This window comes from Balaenoptera physalus, assembly GCF_965194825.1.
Source record: "Balaenoptera physalus genome assembly, chromosome: 11".
In the NCBI taxonomy this organism is placed as follows: domain Eukaryota; kingdom Metazoa; phylum Chordata; class Mammalia; order Artiodactyla; family Balaenopteridae; genus Balaenoptera; species Balaenoptera physalus.
This window is the reverse complement of record NC_138896.1, coordinates 53658337-53672152: the sequence shown is the minus strand read 5'-3', so window position 1 is coordinate 53672152 and position 13816 is coordinate 53658337. Positions and strand designations below refer to the sequence as shown.

Here is a 13816-nt window from a genome sequence, read left to right as displayed (position 1 = left end):
AAACTGTCAAAAATTAAATATAAGGAAAACATATTAAAGGCAGCAAGGGAAAAAAAACAAATAACACACAAGGGAATCCCCATAAGGTTAACATCTGATCTTTCAGCAGAAACTCTGCAAGCCAGAAGGGAGTGGCAGGATATACTTAAAGTGATGAAGGAGAAAAACCTGCAACCAAGATTACACTACCCAGCAAGGATCTCATTCAGATTCGATGGAGAAATTAAAACCTTTACAGACAAGCAAAAGCTGAGAGAGTTCAGCACCACCAAACCAGCCTTACAACAAATGCTAAAGGAACTTCTCTAGGCAAGAAACACAAGAGAAGGAAAACACCTACAATAACAAACCCAAAACATTTAAGAAAATGGGAATAGGAACATACATATCGATAATTACCTTGAATGTAAATGGATTAAATGCTCCCACCAAAAGACACAGGCTGGCTGAATGGATACAAAAACAAGACCCATATATATGCTGTCTACAAGAGACCCACTTCAGACCTAGAGACACATATAGACTGAAAGTGAGGGGATGGAAAAAGATATTCCATGCAAATGGAAATCAAAAGAAAGCTGGAGTAGCAATTCTCATATCAGACAAAATAGACTTTAAAATAAAGACTATTACAAGAGACAAAGAAGGACACTATATAATGATCAAGGGATCGATACAAGAGGAAGGTATAACAATTGTAAATATTTATGCACCCAACATAGGAGCACCTCAATACATAAGGCAAATACTAACAGCCATAAAAGGGGACATCGACAGCAACACAATCATAGTAGGGGACTTTAACACCCCACTCTCACCAATGGACAGATCATCCAAAATGAAAATAAATAAGGAAACACAAGCTTTAAATGATACATTAAACAAGATAGACTTAATTGATATTTATAGGACATTCCATCCAAAAACAACAGAATACACATTTTTCTCAAGTGCTCATGGAACATTCTCCAGGATAGATCATATCTTGGGTCACAAATCAAGCCTTGGTAAATTTAAGAAAATTGAAATAGTATCAAGTATCTTTTCCGACCACAACGCTATGAGACTAGATATCAATTACAGGAAAAGACCTGTAAAAAATACAAACACATGGAGGCTACACAATACATTACTTAATAACGAAGTGATCACTGAAGAAATCAAAGGGGAAATCAAAAAATACCTAGAAACAAATGACAATGGAGATACGACGACCCAAAACCTATGGGACGCAGCAAAAGCAGTGCTAAGAGGGAAGTTTATAGCAATACAAGCCTACCTCAAGAAACAGGAAACATCTCGAATAAACAACCTAACCTTGCACCTAAAGCAATTAGAGAAAGAAGAACAAAAAAACCCCAAAGCCAGCAGAAGGAAAGAAATTATAAAGATCAGGTCAGAAATAAATGAAAAAGAAATGAAGGAAACAATAGCAAAAATCAATGAAACTAAAAGCTGGTTCTTTGAGAAGATAAACAAAATTGATAAACCATTAGCCAGACTCATCAAGAGAAAAAGGGAGAAGACTCAGATCAATAGAATTAGAAATGAAAAAGGAGAAGTAACCACTGACACTGCAGAAATACAAAAGATCATGAGAGATTACTACAAGCAACTCTATGCCAATAAAATGGACAACCTGGAAGAAATGGACAGATTCTTAGAAAGGCACAAACTGCCGAGACTGAACCAGGAAGAAATAGAAAATATGAACAGACCAATCACAAGCACTGAAATTGAAACTGTGATTAAAAACCTTCCAACAAACAAAAGCCCAGGACCAGATGGCTTCACAGGTGAATTCTATCAAACATTTAGAGAAGAGCTAACACCTATCCTTCTCAAACTCTTCCAAAATATTGCAGAGGGAGGAACACTCCCAAACTCATTCTACGAGGCCACCATCACCCTGATACCAAAACCAGACAAAGATGTCACAAAGAAAGAAAACTACAGGCCAATATCACTGATGAACATAGATGCAAAAATCCTCAACAAAATACTAGCAAACAGAATCCAACAGCACATTAAAAGGATCATACACCATGATCAAGTGGGGTTTATCCCAGGAATGCAAGGATTCTTCAATATACGCAAATCAATCAATGTGATACATCATATTAACAAACTGAAGGAGAAAAACCATATGATCATCTCAATAGATGCAGAGAAAGCTTTCGACAAAATTCAACACCCATTTATGATAAAAGCCCTGCAGAAAGTAGGCATAGAGGGAACTTTCCTCAACATAATAAAGGCCATATATGACAAACCCACAGCCAACATTGTCCTCAATGGTGAAAAACTGAAACCATTTCCACTAAGATCAGGAACAAGACAAGGTTGCCCACTCTCACCACTATTATTCAACATAGTTTTGGAAGTGTTAGCCACAGCAATCAGAGAAGACAAAGAAATAAAAGGAATCCAAATCGGAAAAGAAGAAGTAAAGCTGTCACTATTTGCAGATGACATGATACTATACATAGAGAATCCTAAAGATGCTACCAGAAAACTCCTAGAGCTAATCAATGAATTTGGTAAAGTAGCAGGATACAAAATTAATGCACAGAAATCTCTTGCATTTCTATACACTAATGACGAAAAATCTGAAAGTGAAATTAAGAAAACACTCCCATTTACCATTGCAACAAAAAGAATAAAATATCTAGGAATAAACCTACCTAAGGAGACAAAAGACCTGTATGCAGAAAATTATAAGACACTGATGAAAGAAATTAAAGATGATACAAATAGATGGAGAGATATACCATGTTCCTGGATTGGAAGAATCAACATTGTGAAAATGACTCTACTACCCAAAGCAATCTACAGATTCAATGCAATCCCTATCAAACTACCACTGGCATTTTTCACAGAACTAGAACAAAAAATTTCACAATTTGTATGGAAACACAAAAGACCCCGAATAGCCAAAGCAATCTTGAGAACGAAAAATGGAGCTGGGGGAATCAGGCTCCCTGACTTCAGACTATATTACAAAGCTTCAGTAATCAAGACAGTTTGGTACTGGCACAAAAACAGAAATATAGATCAATGGAACAGGATAGAAAGCCCAGAGATAAACCCACACACATATGGGCACCTTATTTTTGATAAAGGAGGCAAGCATATACAGTGGAGAAAAGACAGCCTCTTCAATAAGTGGTGCTGGGAAAATTGGACAGGTACATGTAAAAGTATGAAAATAGAACACTCCCTGACACCATGCACAAAAATAAACTCAAAATGGATTAAAGACCTAAGTGTAAGGGCAGACACTATCAAACTCTTAGAGGAAAACATAGGCAGAACACTCTATGACATACATCACAGCAAGATTCTTTTTGACCCAGCTCCCAGAGAAATGGAAATAAGAACACAAATAAACAAATGGGACCTAATGAAACTTAAAAGCTTTTGCACAGCAAAGGAAACCATAAACAAGACCAAAAGACAACCATCAGAATGGGAGAAAATATTTGCAAATGAAGCAACTGACAAAGGATTAATCTCCAAGATTTACAAGCAGCTCATGCAGCTCAATAACAAAAAAACGAACAACCCAATCCAAAAATGGGCCGAAGACCTAAATAGACATTTCTCCAAAGAAGATATACAGATGGCCTACAGACACATGAAAGAATGCTCAACATCATTAATCATTAGAGAAATGCAAATCAAAACTACAATGAGATATCATCTCACACCGGTCAGAATGGCCATCATCAAAAAATCTAGAAACAATAAATGCTGGAGAGGGTGTGGAGGAAAGGGAACACTCTTGCACTGTTGGTGGGAATGTAAATTGATACAGCCACTATGGAGAACAGTATGGAGGTTCCTTAAAAAACTACAAATAGAACTACCATACGACCCAGCAATCCCACTACTGGGCATATACCCTGAGAAAACCATAGGTCAAAAAGAGTCATGTACCAAAATGTTCATTGCAGCTCTATTTACAATAGCCAGGACATGGAAGCAATCTAAATGTCCATCGACAGATGAATGGATAAAGAAGATGTGGCACATATATACAATGGAATATTACTCAGCCATAAAAAGAAATGAAATGGAGGTATTTGTAATGAGGTGGATGGAGTTAGAGTCTGTCATACAGAGTGAAGTAAGTCAGAAAGAGAAAAACAAATACAGTATGCTAACACATATATACGGAATCTAAGGGGAAAAAAAAAAAAAAAAAAGGCCATGAAGAACCTAGTGGCAAGACGGGAATAAAGACACAGACCTACTAGAGAATGGACTTGAGGATATGGGGAGGGGGTGGGGTGAGATGTGACAGGGTAAGAGAGTGTCATGGACATATATACACTACCAAATGTAAAATAGATAACTAGTGGGAAGCAGCCGCATAGCACAGGGAGATCAGCTCGGTGCTTTGTGACCATCTAGAGGGATGGGATGGGGAGGGTGGGAGGGAGGGAGATGCAAGAGGGAAGAGAAATGGGAACATATTGTATATGTATAACTGATTCACTTTGTTATAAAGCAGAAGCTAACACACCATTGTAAGGCAATTATACTTCAATAAAGATGTTAAAAAAAAAAAAAAAAAGATCCCCTAAACCTGTGGGATAGGGAGGGTGGGAGGGAGGGAGACGTAAGAGGGAAGAGATATGGGGATATATGTATATGTATAGCTGATTCACTTTGTTATAAAGCAGAAACTAACACACCATTGTAAAGCAATTATACTCCAATAAAGATGTTTAAAAAAAAAAAAAAAAAAAAAAACAAACCCAAAACAATTAAGAAAATGGTAATAGGAACATACATATCGATAATTACCTTAAATGTGAACAGATTACAGTCTCCAACCGAAAGACACAGGCTCACTGAATGGGTACAAAAACAAGACCTATATATATGCTGTCTACAAGAGACCCACTTCAGACATAGGGACACATACAGACTGAAAGTGAGGGGATGGAAAAAGATATTTCATGAAAATGGAAATCAAAAGAAAGCTGGAGTAGCAGTACTCATATCAGATAAAATGGACTTTAAAATAAAGAATGTTACAAGAGACAAGGAAGGACACTACATAATGATCAAGGGATCACTCCAAGAAGATATAACAATTATAAATATATATGCACCCAACATCGGAGCACCTCAATACATAAGGCAACTGCTAACAGCTATAAAAGAGGAAATCAACAGTAACACAATAATAGTGGGGGTCTTTAACACCTCACTTACAACAAGGGACAGATCATCCAAACAGAAAATTGATAAGGAAACACAAGCTTTAAATGACACAATAGACCAAATAGATTTAATTGATATTTATAGGACATTCCATTAAAAAACAGCAGATTACACTTTTTTCTCAAGTGCACGTGGAACATTCTCCAGGATAGACAACACCTTGTGTCACAAATCAAGCCTCAGTAAATTTAAGAAAATTAAAATCATATCAAGCATCTTTTCTGATGACAACACTATGAGATTAGAAATCAGTTACAGGGAAAAAAACGTAAAAAACACAAACACATGGAGGCTAAACAATACGTTACTAAATAACCAAGAGATCACTGAAGAAGTCAAAGAGGAAATCAAAACATACCTAGAGACAAATGGCAACGAAAACATGATGATCCAAAACCAATGGGATGCAGCAAAAGCAGTTCTAAGATGGAAATTTATAGCAATACAAGCCTACCTCAAGAAACAACAAACATCTCAAATAAACAACCTAACTTTACACCTAAAGAAACTAGAGAAAGAAGAACAAACAAAACCCAAAGTTAGTAGAAGGAAAGAGATCATAAAGATCAGAACAGAAATAAATAAAATAGAAATCAATAAAACTAAAAGCTGGTTCTTTGAGAAGATAAACAAAATCGATAAACCATTAGCCAGACTCATCAAGAAAAAGAGGGAGAGGACTCAAATCAATAAAATTAGAAATAAAAAAGAAGTTACAACAGACACTGCAGAAATACAAACATCCTAAGAGATGACTACAAGCAATTCTATGCCAATAAAATGGACAACCTGGAAGAAATGGACAAATTCTTAGAAAGGTATAACCTTCCAAGACTGAGCCAGGAAGAAACAGAAAATATGAACACACCAATCACAAGTAATGAAATTGAAACTGTGATTAAAAATCTTCCAACAAACAAAAGTCCAGGATCAGGCTTCACAGGTGAATTCTATCAAGCATTTAGAGACAAGCTAACACCCATCCTTCTCAAACTCTTCCAAAAAATGGCAGAGGAAGGAACACTCCCAAACTCATTCTATGAGGCCACCATCACCCTGATACCAAAACCAGACAAAGATACTACAAAAAAAGAAAATTACAGACCAATATCACTGATGAATATAGATGCAAAAATTCTCAACAAAATACTAGCAAACCAAATCCAACAACACATTAAAAGGATCATACACCATGATCAAGTGGGATTTATCCCAGGGATGCAAGGATTCTTCAATATACACAAATCAATCAATGTGATAAACCATATTAACAAATTGAAGAATAAAAACCGTATGATCATCTCAATAGATGCAGAAAAAGCTTTTGACAAAATTTGACACCCATTTATGATAAAAAACTCTGCAGAAAGTGGGCATAGAGGGAACCTACCTCAACATAATAAAGGCCATATATGACAAACCCACAGCAAACATCATTCTCAATGGTGAAAAACTGAACGCATTTCCTCTAAGATCAGGGACAAGACAAGGATGTCCACTCTCACCACTATTATTCAACATAGTTTTGGAAGTTTTAGCCACAGCAATCAGAGAAGAAAAAGAAATAAAAGGAACCAAATTGGAAAAGAAATAAAACTGTCACCGTTTGCAGATGACATGATACTATACATAGATTATCCTAAAGATGCCACCAGAAAACTACTAGAGTTAATCAATGAATTTGGTAAAGTTGCAGGATACAAAATTAATGCACAGAAATCACTTGCATTCCTATACACTAATGATGAAAAATCTGAAAGAGAAATTAAGGAAACATTCCCATTTACCATTGCAACAAAAAGAATAAAATACCTAGGAATAAACCTACCTAAGGAGACAAAAGACCTGTATGCAGAAAACTATAAGACACTGCTGAAAGAAATTAAAGATAATACCAACAGATGGAGAGATATACCATGTTCTTGGATTGGAAGAATCAACATTGTGAAAATGACTATACTACCCAAAGCATATTACAGATTCAATTCAATCCCTGTCAAAATACCAATGGCCTTTTTCACAAAACTAGAACAAAAAATTTCACAATTTGTGTGGAATCACAAAACACCCTGAATAGCCAAAACAATTTTCAGAAAGAAAAACGGAGCTGGAAGAATCAGGCTCCCTGACTTCAGAGTATACTACAAAGCTACAGTAAGCAAGGCAGTATGGTATTGGCACAAAAACAGAAATATAGATCAGTGGAACAGGATAGACAGCCCAGAGATAAATCCTCACACCTATGGTCACCTTATCTTTGTTAAAGGAGGCAAGAATATACAATGGAGAAAAGACAGCCTCTTCAATAAGTGGTGCTGGGAAAACTGGGCAGCTACATGTTAAAGAATGAAATTAGAACACTCCCTAACACCATACACAAAAATACACTCAAAGTGGATTAGAGACCTAAATGTAAGACCAAACACTATAAAACTCTTAAAGGAAAACATAGGAAGAACACTCTTTGACATAAAGCAGAGCAAGATCTTTTTTGATCCACCTCGTAGAGTAATGGAGATAAAAACAAAAATAAACAAATGGGACCTAATGAAACTTAAAAGGTTTTGCAAAGCAAAGGAAACTACAAACAAGGTGAAAAGACAACCCTCAGAATGGGAGAAAATATTTGCAAATGAATCAATGGACAAAGGATTAATCTCCAAAATATATAAACAGCTCATGCAGCTCAATATTAAAGAAACAGACAACCCAATCCAAAAATGGGCAGAAGACCTAAATAGACATTCCTCCAAAGAAGAGATACAGATGCCAAGAAGCACATAAAAATCTGCTGAACATCACTAATTATTAGAGAAATGCAAATCAAAACTACAATGAGGTATCACCTCACACCAGTTAGAATGGGCATCATCAGAAAATCTACAAACAACAAATGCTGGAGAGGGTGTGGAGAAATAGGACCCTCTTGCACTGTTAGTGGGAATGTAAATTGATACAGCCACTATGGAGAACAGTATGGAGGTTCCTTAAGAAACTAAAAATAGAACTACCATATGACCCAGCAATCCCACTACTGGGCATATACCAAGAGAAAACCATAATTCAAAGACACATGCACCCCAGTGTTCATTGCAGCACTATTTACAATAGCCAGGACATGGAAGCAACCTAAATTCCCATCGACAGATGAATGGATAAAGAAGAAGTGGTACATATATATAATGGAATATTATTCAGCCATTAAAAGGAACAAAACTGAGTCATTTGTAGAGACGTGGATGGATCTGGAGACTGTCATAAAGAGTGAAGTAAGTCAGAAAGAGAAAAACAAATATCATATATTAATGCATATATGTGGAACCTAGAAAAATGGTACAGATGAACTGGTTTACAGGGCAGAAATTGAGACACAGATGTAAAGAAGAAAAGTATGGGCACCAAGGGGGGAACGTGGCGGGGGCGTGGTTGTGTGATGAATTGGGACATTGGGATTGACATATATACACTAATATGTATAAAATGGATAACTAATAAGAACCTGCTGTTTAAAAAAATATATACTCCCTGGGGACTTCCCTGGCGGTCCAGTGGCTAAGACTCTGTGCTTCCAATGCAGGTGCCATGGGTTTGATCGCTGGTCAAGGAGCTAAGATCCCACATGCTGTGTGGCATGGCCAAAAAATATTTTAAAATTTTAAAAATTTAAATTAAAAAATGTTTTTGAATAAAAAATACTCCCTGAATTAATGAATAACACTTGTCTTCCTCTCTTCAACCTAAATCCCCATGCCTCTATAACATGGACTAATGTCATAGCCCTTTATCACTTTGCCATTAATATTCAATACCCAGCCTTTGCCCTCAAGTTCCTCTCCCCTGGAATGTCCACTTGACTTCCTTGCATCCCACCCAAATCCAGCCTTTGAGTTTCAGCTCTAGTGTTTCTTCTACAGAGTTTCTGAAAACGATGCTGGTCTTCATGAAGCATCCTTCTTTGTGTAAGCTTAGATCTCACCACCTCATTTCACACTTCATTATTTAATGCATTGCCCTCTTGTTTTATGTACATTAGCCTATTTTTCCAGTCAAGTTGCAAGTCTCATGGAGGCCAGATCATTTCTGTGTCCTCCGTGGTGCCCAGCATGGTGCTAATAAGCTGGGCAGATCATCAGTGTATGTGGATTGAAAGGTTTACATTTCTGATTTACAAAACCTGCTCAGGTCACATAGTAAGGGGCAAAAAAGATTTGCTGAAAGAATATAGTATATGTCAAAAAACTGAACTGCAAAAAGAAGTGCCGGAAATTTCCTAGAGTAAAAATAAATGTATCTGGGTCTCAAACACAAGACTAAAGATTTTAGTCCTTGGCTTCTTCCATGGGCCCATCCCTCTGAGAATTCACAGTTCTTAGGCTCGAAGACTGCTAGTGTGACACAGGCTCTGGAAATATCAAGCACTCCTCTCTTCAAGGTTTGAATCAATGAAAAGAACTTGTCCTGTCATCTTAAAATGACTCTCTTGACCTCTCCATGTCACAATTCACATATGTTACTGTGCATCTTCCTGTCTGTGAAATCTTTAGGATTCCAAGGTGTTCACTTAATAATTAAGTTGACTTAAATAAGCTTTCTAAGAAATAATTGGGATGAATATTTCAGGCAGCCAAATTACTCCTATGCTCAACCATATGAAAAAAAATCTATCTGAAGTCACTTGGAAGGTAATACCAGGAAATCATTTTCAACATTACAAGACATATTAAGAAGTTCAGTTGGAATAATCTGCTACCTTAGATAATAGAACTACGGAATGCTTAAGGCTGTCTGCATTGCCTCCTAATAGCACTGATGAGAAAGTTATTAAGCAAATAAAATCTTCCTGCATTACACTATTACGGTCTTACCATCTTGTCATTTTACAGATGGGTTATTAATTTTATCAGTTGTCACTAAAGTAAGGAAAATAAATTTTCAAGAATATAAAAGGATGATTCATATTTTTTTCTAATGTGTAGCATTCGTTGGCAATATGGAGACTGGAAAACTCAAAAATGATTTTTATTTATAGTATCCAAAGCATATTGATGGAATAATTATCAATTGCTAATATAAAATGTTTATATTAAGGTATAAAATGCATAATGTATACAGTGAAGTACATATACAGCTCCATGAACTTTTACATATATATTCACCCATGTGACCACCACCCACATCGATATATAGAACAATTCCAGCCCAGAAGAAGGCTCCTGCCTGCCTTTTCCTGGTCAAACTCTACTACCTGCTACACTGTAATCATTGTCCTGATCTTTGTCACCATTGGTTAGCTTTTCTCAGTTGTGAAAATATGTGTAAATGAAGTTATACATTGTGTATCCTTTTGTGTCTGGCTTCTTTTGCTCAACACTCATCCATCTTGCTGTGTATATCCATAGTGTGTTCTTTTTCATGTTTGGCAAAATTCCATTGGATAAGCACACCACAATATATTTGTCTATCCTGTGGACATATGGGGGTTTTCCAGTTTTTGATTATTATGAATAAATGTGCTACAAACAGTCTTGTACATGTCTTTTGATGAACAGAAGTACTCATTTCTCTTGTGTGTGTATATCCAAGAGTGGGATTGTTGGCTCAAAGGGTGGGCATATTTGTGAACTGCCAAACAATTTGCTCAAATGATTGAACCGTGATATATTTTAATTCATGAATAGAGTTTGTGAATCCAAGGTAACTACTGTTGAATAATCTAAATTGTGCCTTTTGTTTCTGGTTTATTAATATGTATCAACATTTAAAAAGTATATTGTTTTACACAGGCATAAAAACTTGGCCAGCTCAAGTGTTAGTTGGAATTAAAGGTGAAAGGATTTTGAAAGTTTCATTTAAAAACTTCATCCTTATAGAACGGCATTAAACAATTGGAACTTTAATAAGTTCTGGCATTTAGTGAATTACTCTTTCCTTTACAGTGTTGGGAATTAATGTTTGGGGATTAAAATTAATTAATAGTAATTTAGAAAAACGTATTAAGAAATATGTTTGCCTTGGTCAAACAAGAATGATTTGGGCTAAAAATGATGTTTTGTTGAATGATTGGAGTTTATTCCTCCTACACCTGACAAAAATAACATTTTGATATACCAGGCCCATGCCATTATTTTTCTATCTATTTTTATTTTGTTCTCATAAATCTATAAAGTATAACATTTTTTATTTTCATGTGACCAGGAATTATCTACTTGCTTTCACTGTAATTTGCCTGCATCTAATTTATCATTTCTTTTGAAAGGAAGAAGATTGGTCTTTATCTGTATACAAGGGATTGACAACTGAAGAGCACTAATTTTTCTGGGCAGAGACGCACACAGAGGTCTCATGTCATTTGATTCTGAATGCAAAATAAGATGCAGTTTTGCTTTTTCTGTTTCAGTTATCTCAGGGATCTCCAGAACCAATTGAGCCCAACTTTTTCACAGCAGATTACCATTTATTGCATCATTCATCAGGTCGAAACAGCCTGTCCCCAAATAACCCAACAGGTAATGGTCTTCAACACAGGAAATCTGGCTTTCACAAAGAAATAGATTGTTTGGATCAACAGCTATCCTTAAAAGATTATCTTCAATTTAAAATGAAAATAGAGCTTATTTTGATTATCTATGGTGATAGTTGGAAGGACATACAGTAGGAATTTAGAAATTCCCTGAGATTTATTTTACACACTTGTGACACCTTCCTTGATCATTTATTAATACCGTAAGCAAACAGAATCTGTGTGCGTAAATTGTATTTCCTTTTACTTCTTCTTATCTGATGATGGGAAATCAAATGCCCAAAAACATCCAGGGAGATAAAAAGCAGAAATGAAGAGCTTGAATAAAACAGAAAATTTGAAACTTACCTGAAGAATCCACATCAGACATATTTAATTTTTTTTCTTTTTTGAAAAAATTTCTCATAGGGAGGCAATATAACATAGGGATTAAAGGTACGTATTCTGTAAACCAGGATGCCTAGATTCAAATCTCAGCTCAACCACTTAGTAGCTGACCTTGAGAAAATTATTTGACCTCACTGAACCCCAGTTTTCTTGCCTGTAAAATGGGAACAAAAATGGTAACCATCTTAGGATTATAGCAATGATCAGTGTAAATATATAAAAAGTACTTAGCCAGTAGTAGGGACTCAGCATAATGTAATTTTTCTTGTGATATTTGACTCTCAGAAGAGATCTTCAAGCTAGTCTGAGGTTACAGAATTCCTAAATAATTTTTGAATCCCTGTAAACTATAGTTATATCTCACAGTGGGGCAGACAGATGTGAAGTTTTTACTGTTAAATGAAGACTTGCCATCTACTCAGACAAAAAAAAAAAAAGCTTAATTCTGTTGTGCTTTTGAAGTTGACTAATTTAGGCAAATCACTTCGTGTACTAATTATCAAACTTTCCCTAAGTCTTGGACTCCTAGGATACAGCTAAACTGGGTAGGCAGAACTTCATTTAAAATCGTCCCTGAGAAATCTGTAAGATCGAGATAAACTGTTATCTAAAGTCATTTGCTTTTATTTATTTTTAATTGAACTATAGTTGATTTATAATATTGTGTTAGTTTCAGGTGTACAGCAAAGTGATCCAGATATATATATATATATTCTTTTTCAGATTCTTTTCCTTTTCCATTATAGGTTATTAAAAGTATTGAATATAGTTCCCAGTGCTATACAGTAAATCATTATTGTTTATATATTTTATATATAGTAGTGTGCATCTGTTAATCCCGTATGCCTAATTTATCCCTCCCCCACCCCTTTCCCCTTTGGTAACCATAGGTTTGTTTTCTATGTCTGTGAGTCTGTTTCTGTTTTGTAAATAAGTTCATTTGTATTATTTTTTAGATTCCACAGATAAGTGATATCATACAATATTTGTCTTTCTGACTTACTTCACTTAGTATGATGTGGTATATATATATATACCAAGGAATATTAGCCATAAAAAAGAATAAAATCTTGCCATTTGCAGCAACATAGATGGATCTAGAGATTATCATACTAAGTGAAGTAAAGTCATTTGCATCCCCCTGGGCAGGTAGGTCAGTCACAGGCCAGACTTCTTACCACAACAGCCCTGCTGAGTGACGAGCTCTGGTGGAAGTCTCTCAGCGGCCTGAGAAGGAGTTGACAGGCTCTTCCAGAAGCTGGCTGCCCCTCCTCAGAGCAGACCAGGTGTGTCCCTAGTCATGGCAGGCTGGACAAAAGCAAAGACAGCAGAACCAGGGAGCACTTTGGGCAACACCTTTAAGCTGGACTTGAAAAACCAGCTGCCAAGACTCACATCCTCTTGCGTCCTCTTAACCTTCAACCCATTCTCCTTTCTCTCTCCTAAGTAAGTGGCAGGGGAGCTCCTGGGCCTCCATGTGATAAGTGTTGATTGACCTGAGTGGAAACTGGTCAACATTGCTTTGGGTGGTGCTGGGGTTGGTTAATGTGCTGGTATATCATACTCAGACCAAACCTCAAAAGAATTACTGTCTTCTGATTTTAAATGTATTTTATTCCCTCCTGGCAGCCATAGCCAGGGTCAAACCTTTGTTGTCCTCCTCTGGCTATTTCT

General features: G+C 36.2%; 1 protein-coding gene across 8 annotated transcripts in view; it reads left to right on the top strand.

Annotated features, from left to right (window-relative positions):
• Positions 1–13816, top strand: part of NEK10 (NIMA related kinase 10) — a 332836-nt gene that overhangs the window by 298173 nt on the left and 20847 nt on the right. For all 8 annotated transcript variants that reach the window (XM_082415109.1, XM_082415111.1, XM_082415110.1 and 5 more), the window contains one exon: positions 11633–11741. In XM_082415109.1, the coding sequence (XP_082271235.1) occupies positions 11633–11741 (109 nt within the window). The remainder of the gene's footprint in view (positions 1–11632; positions 11742–13816) is intronic.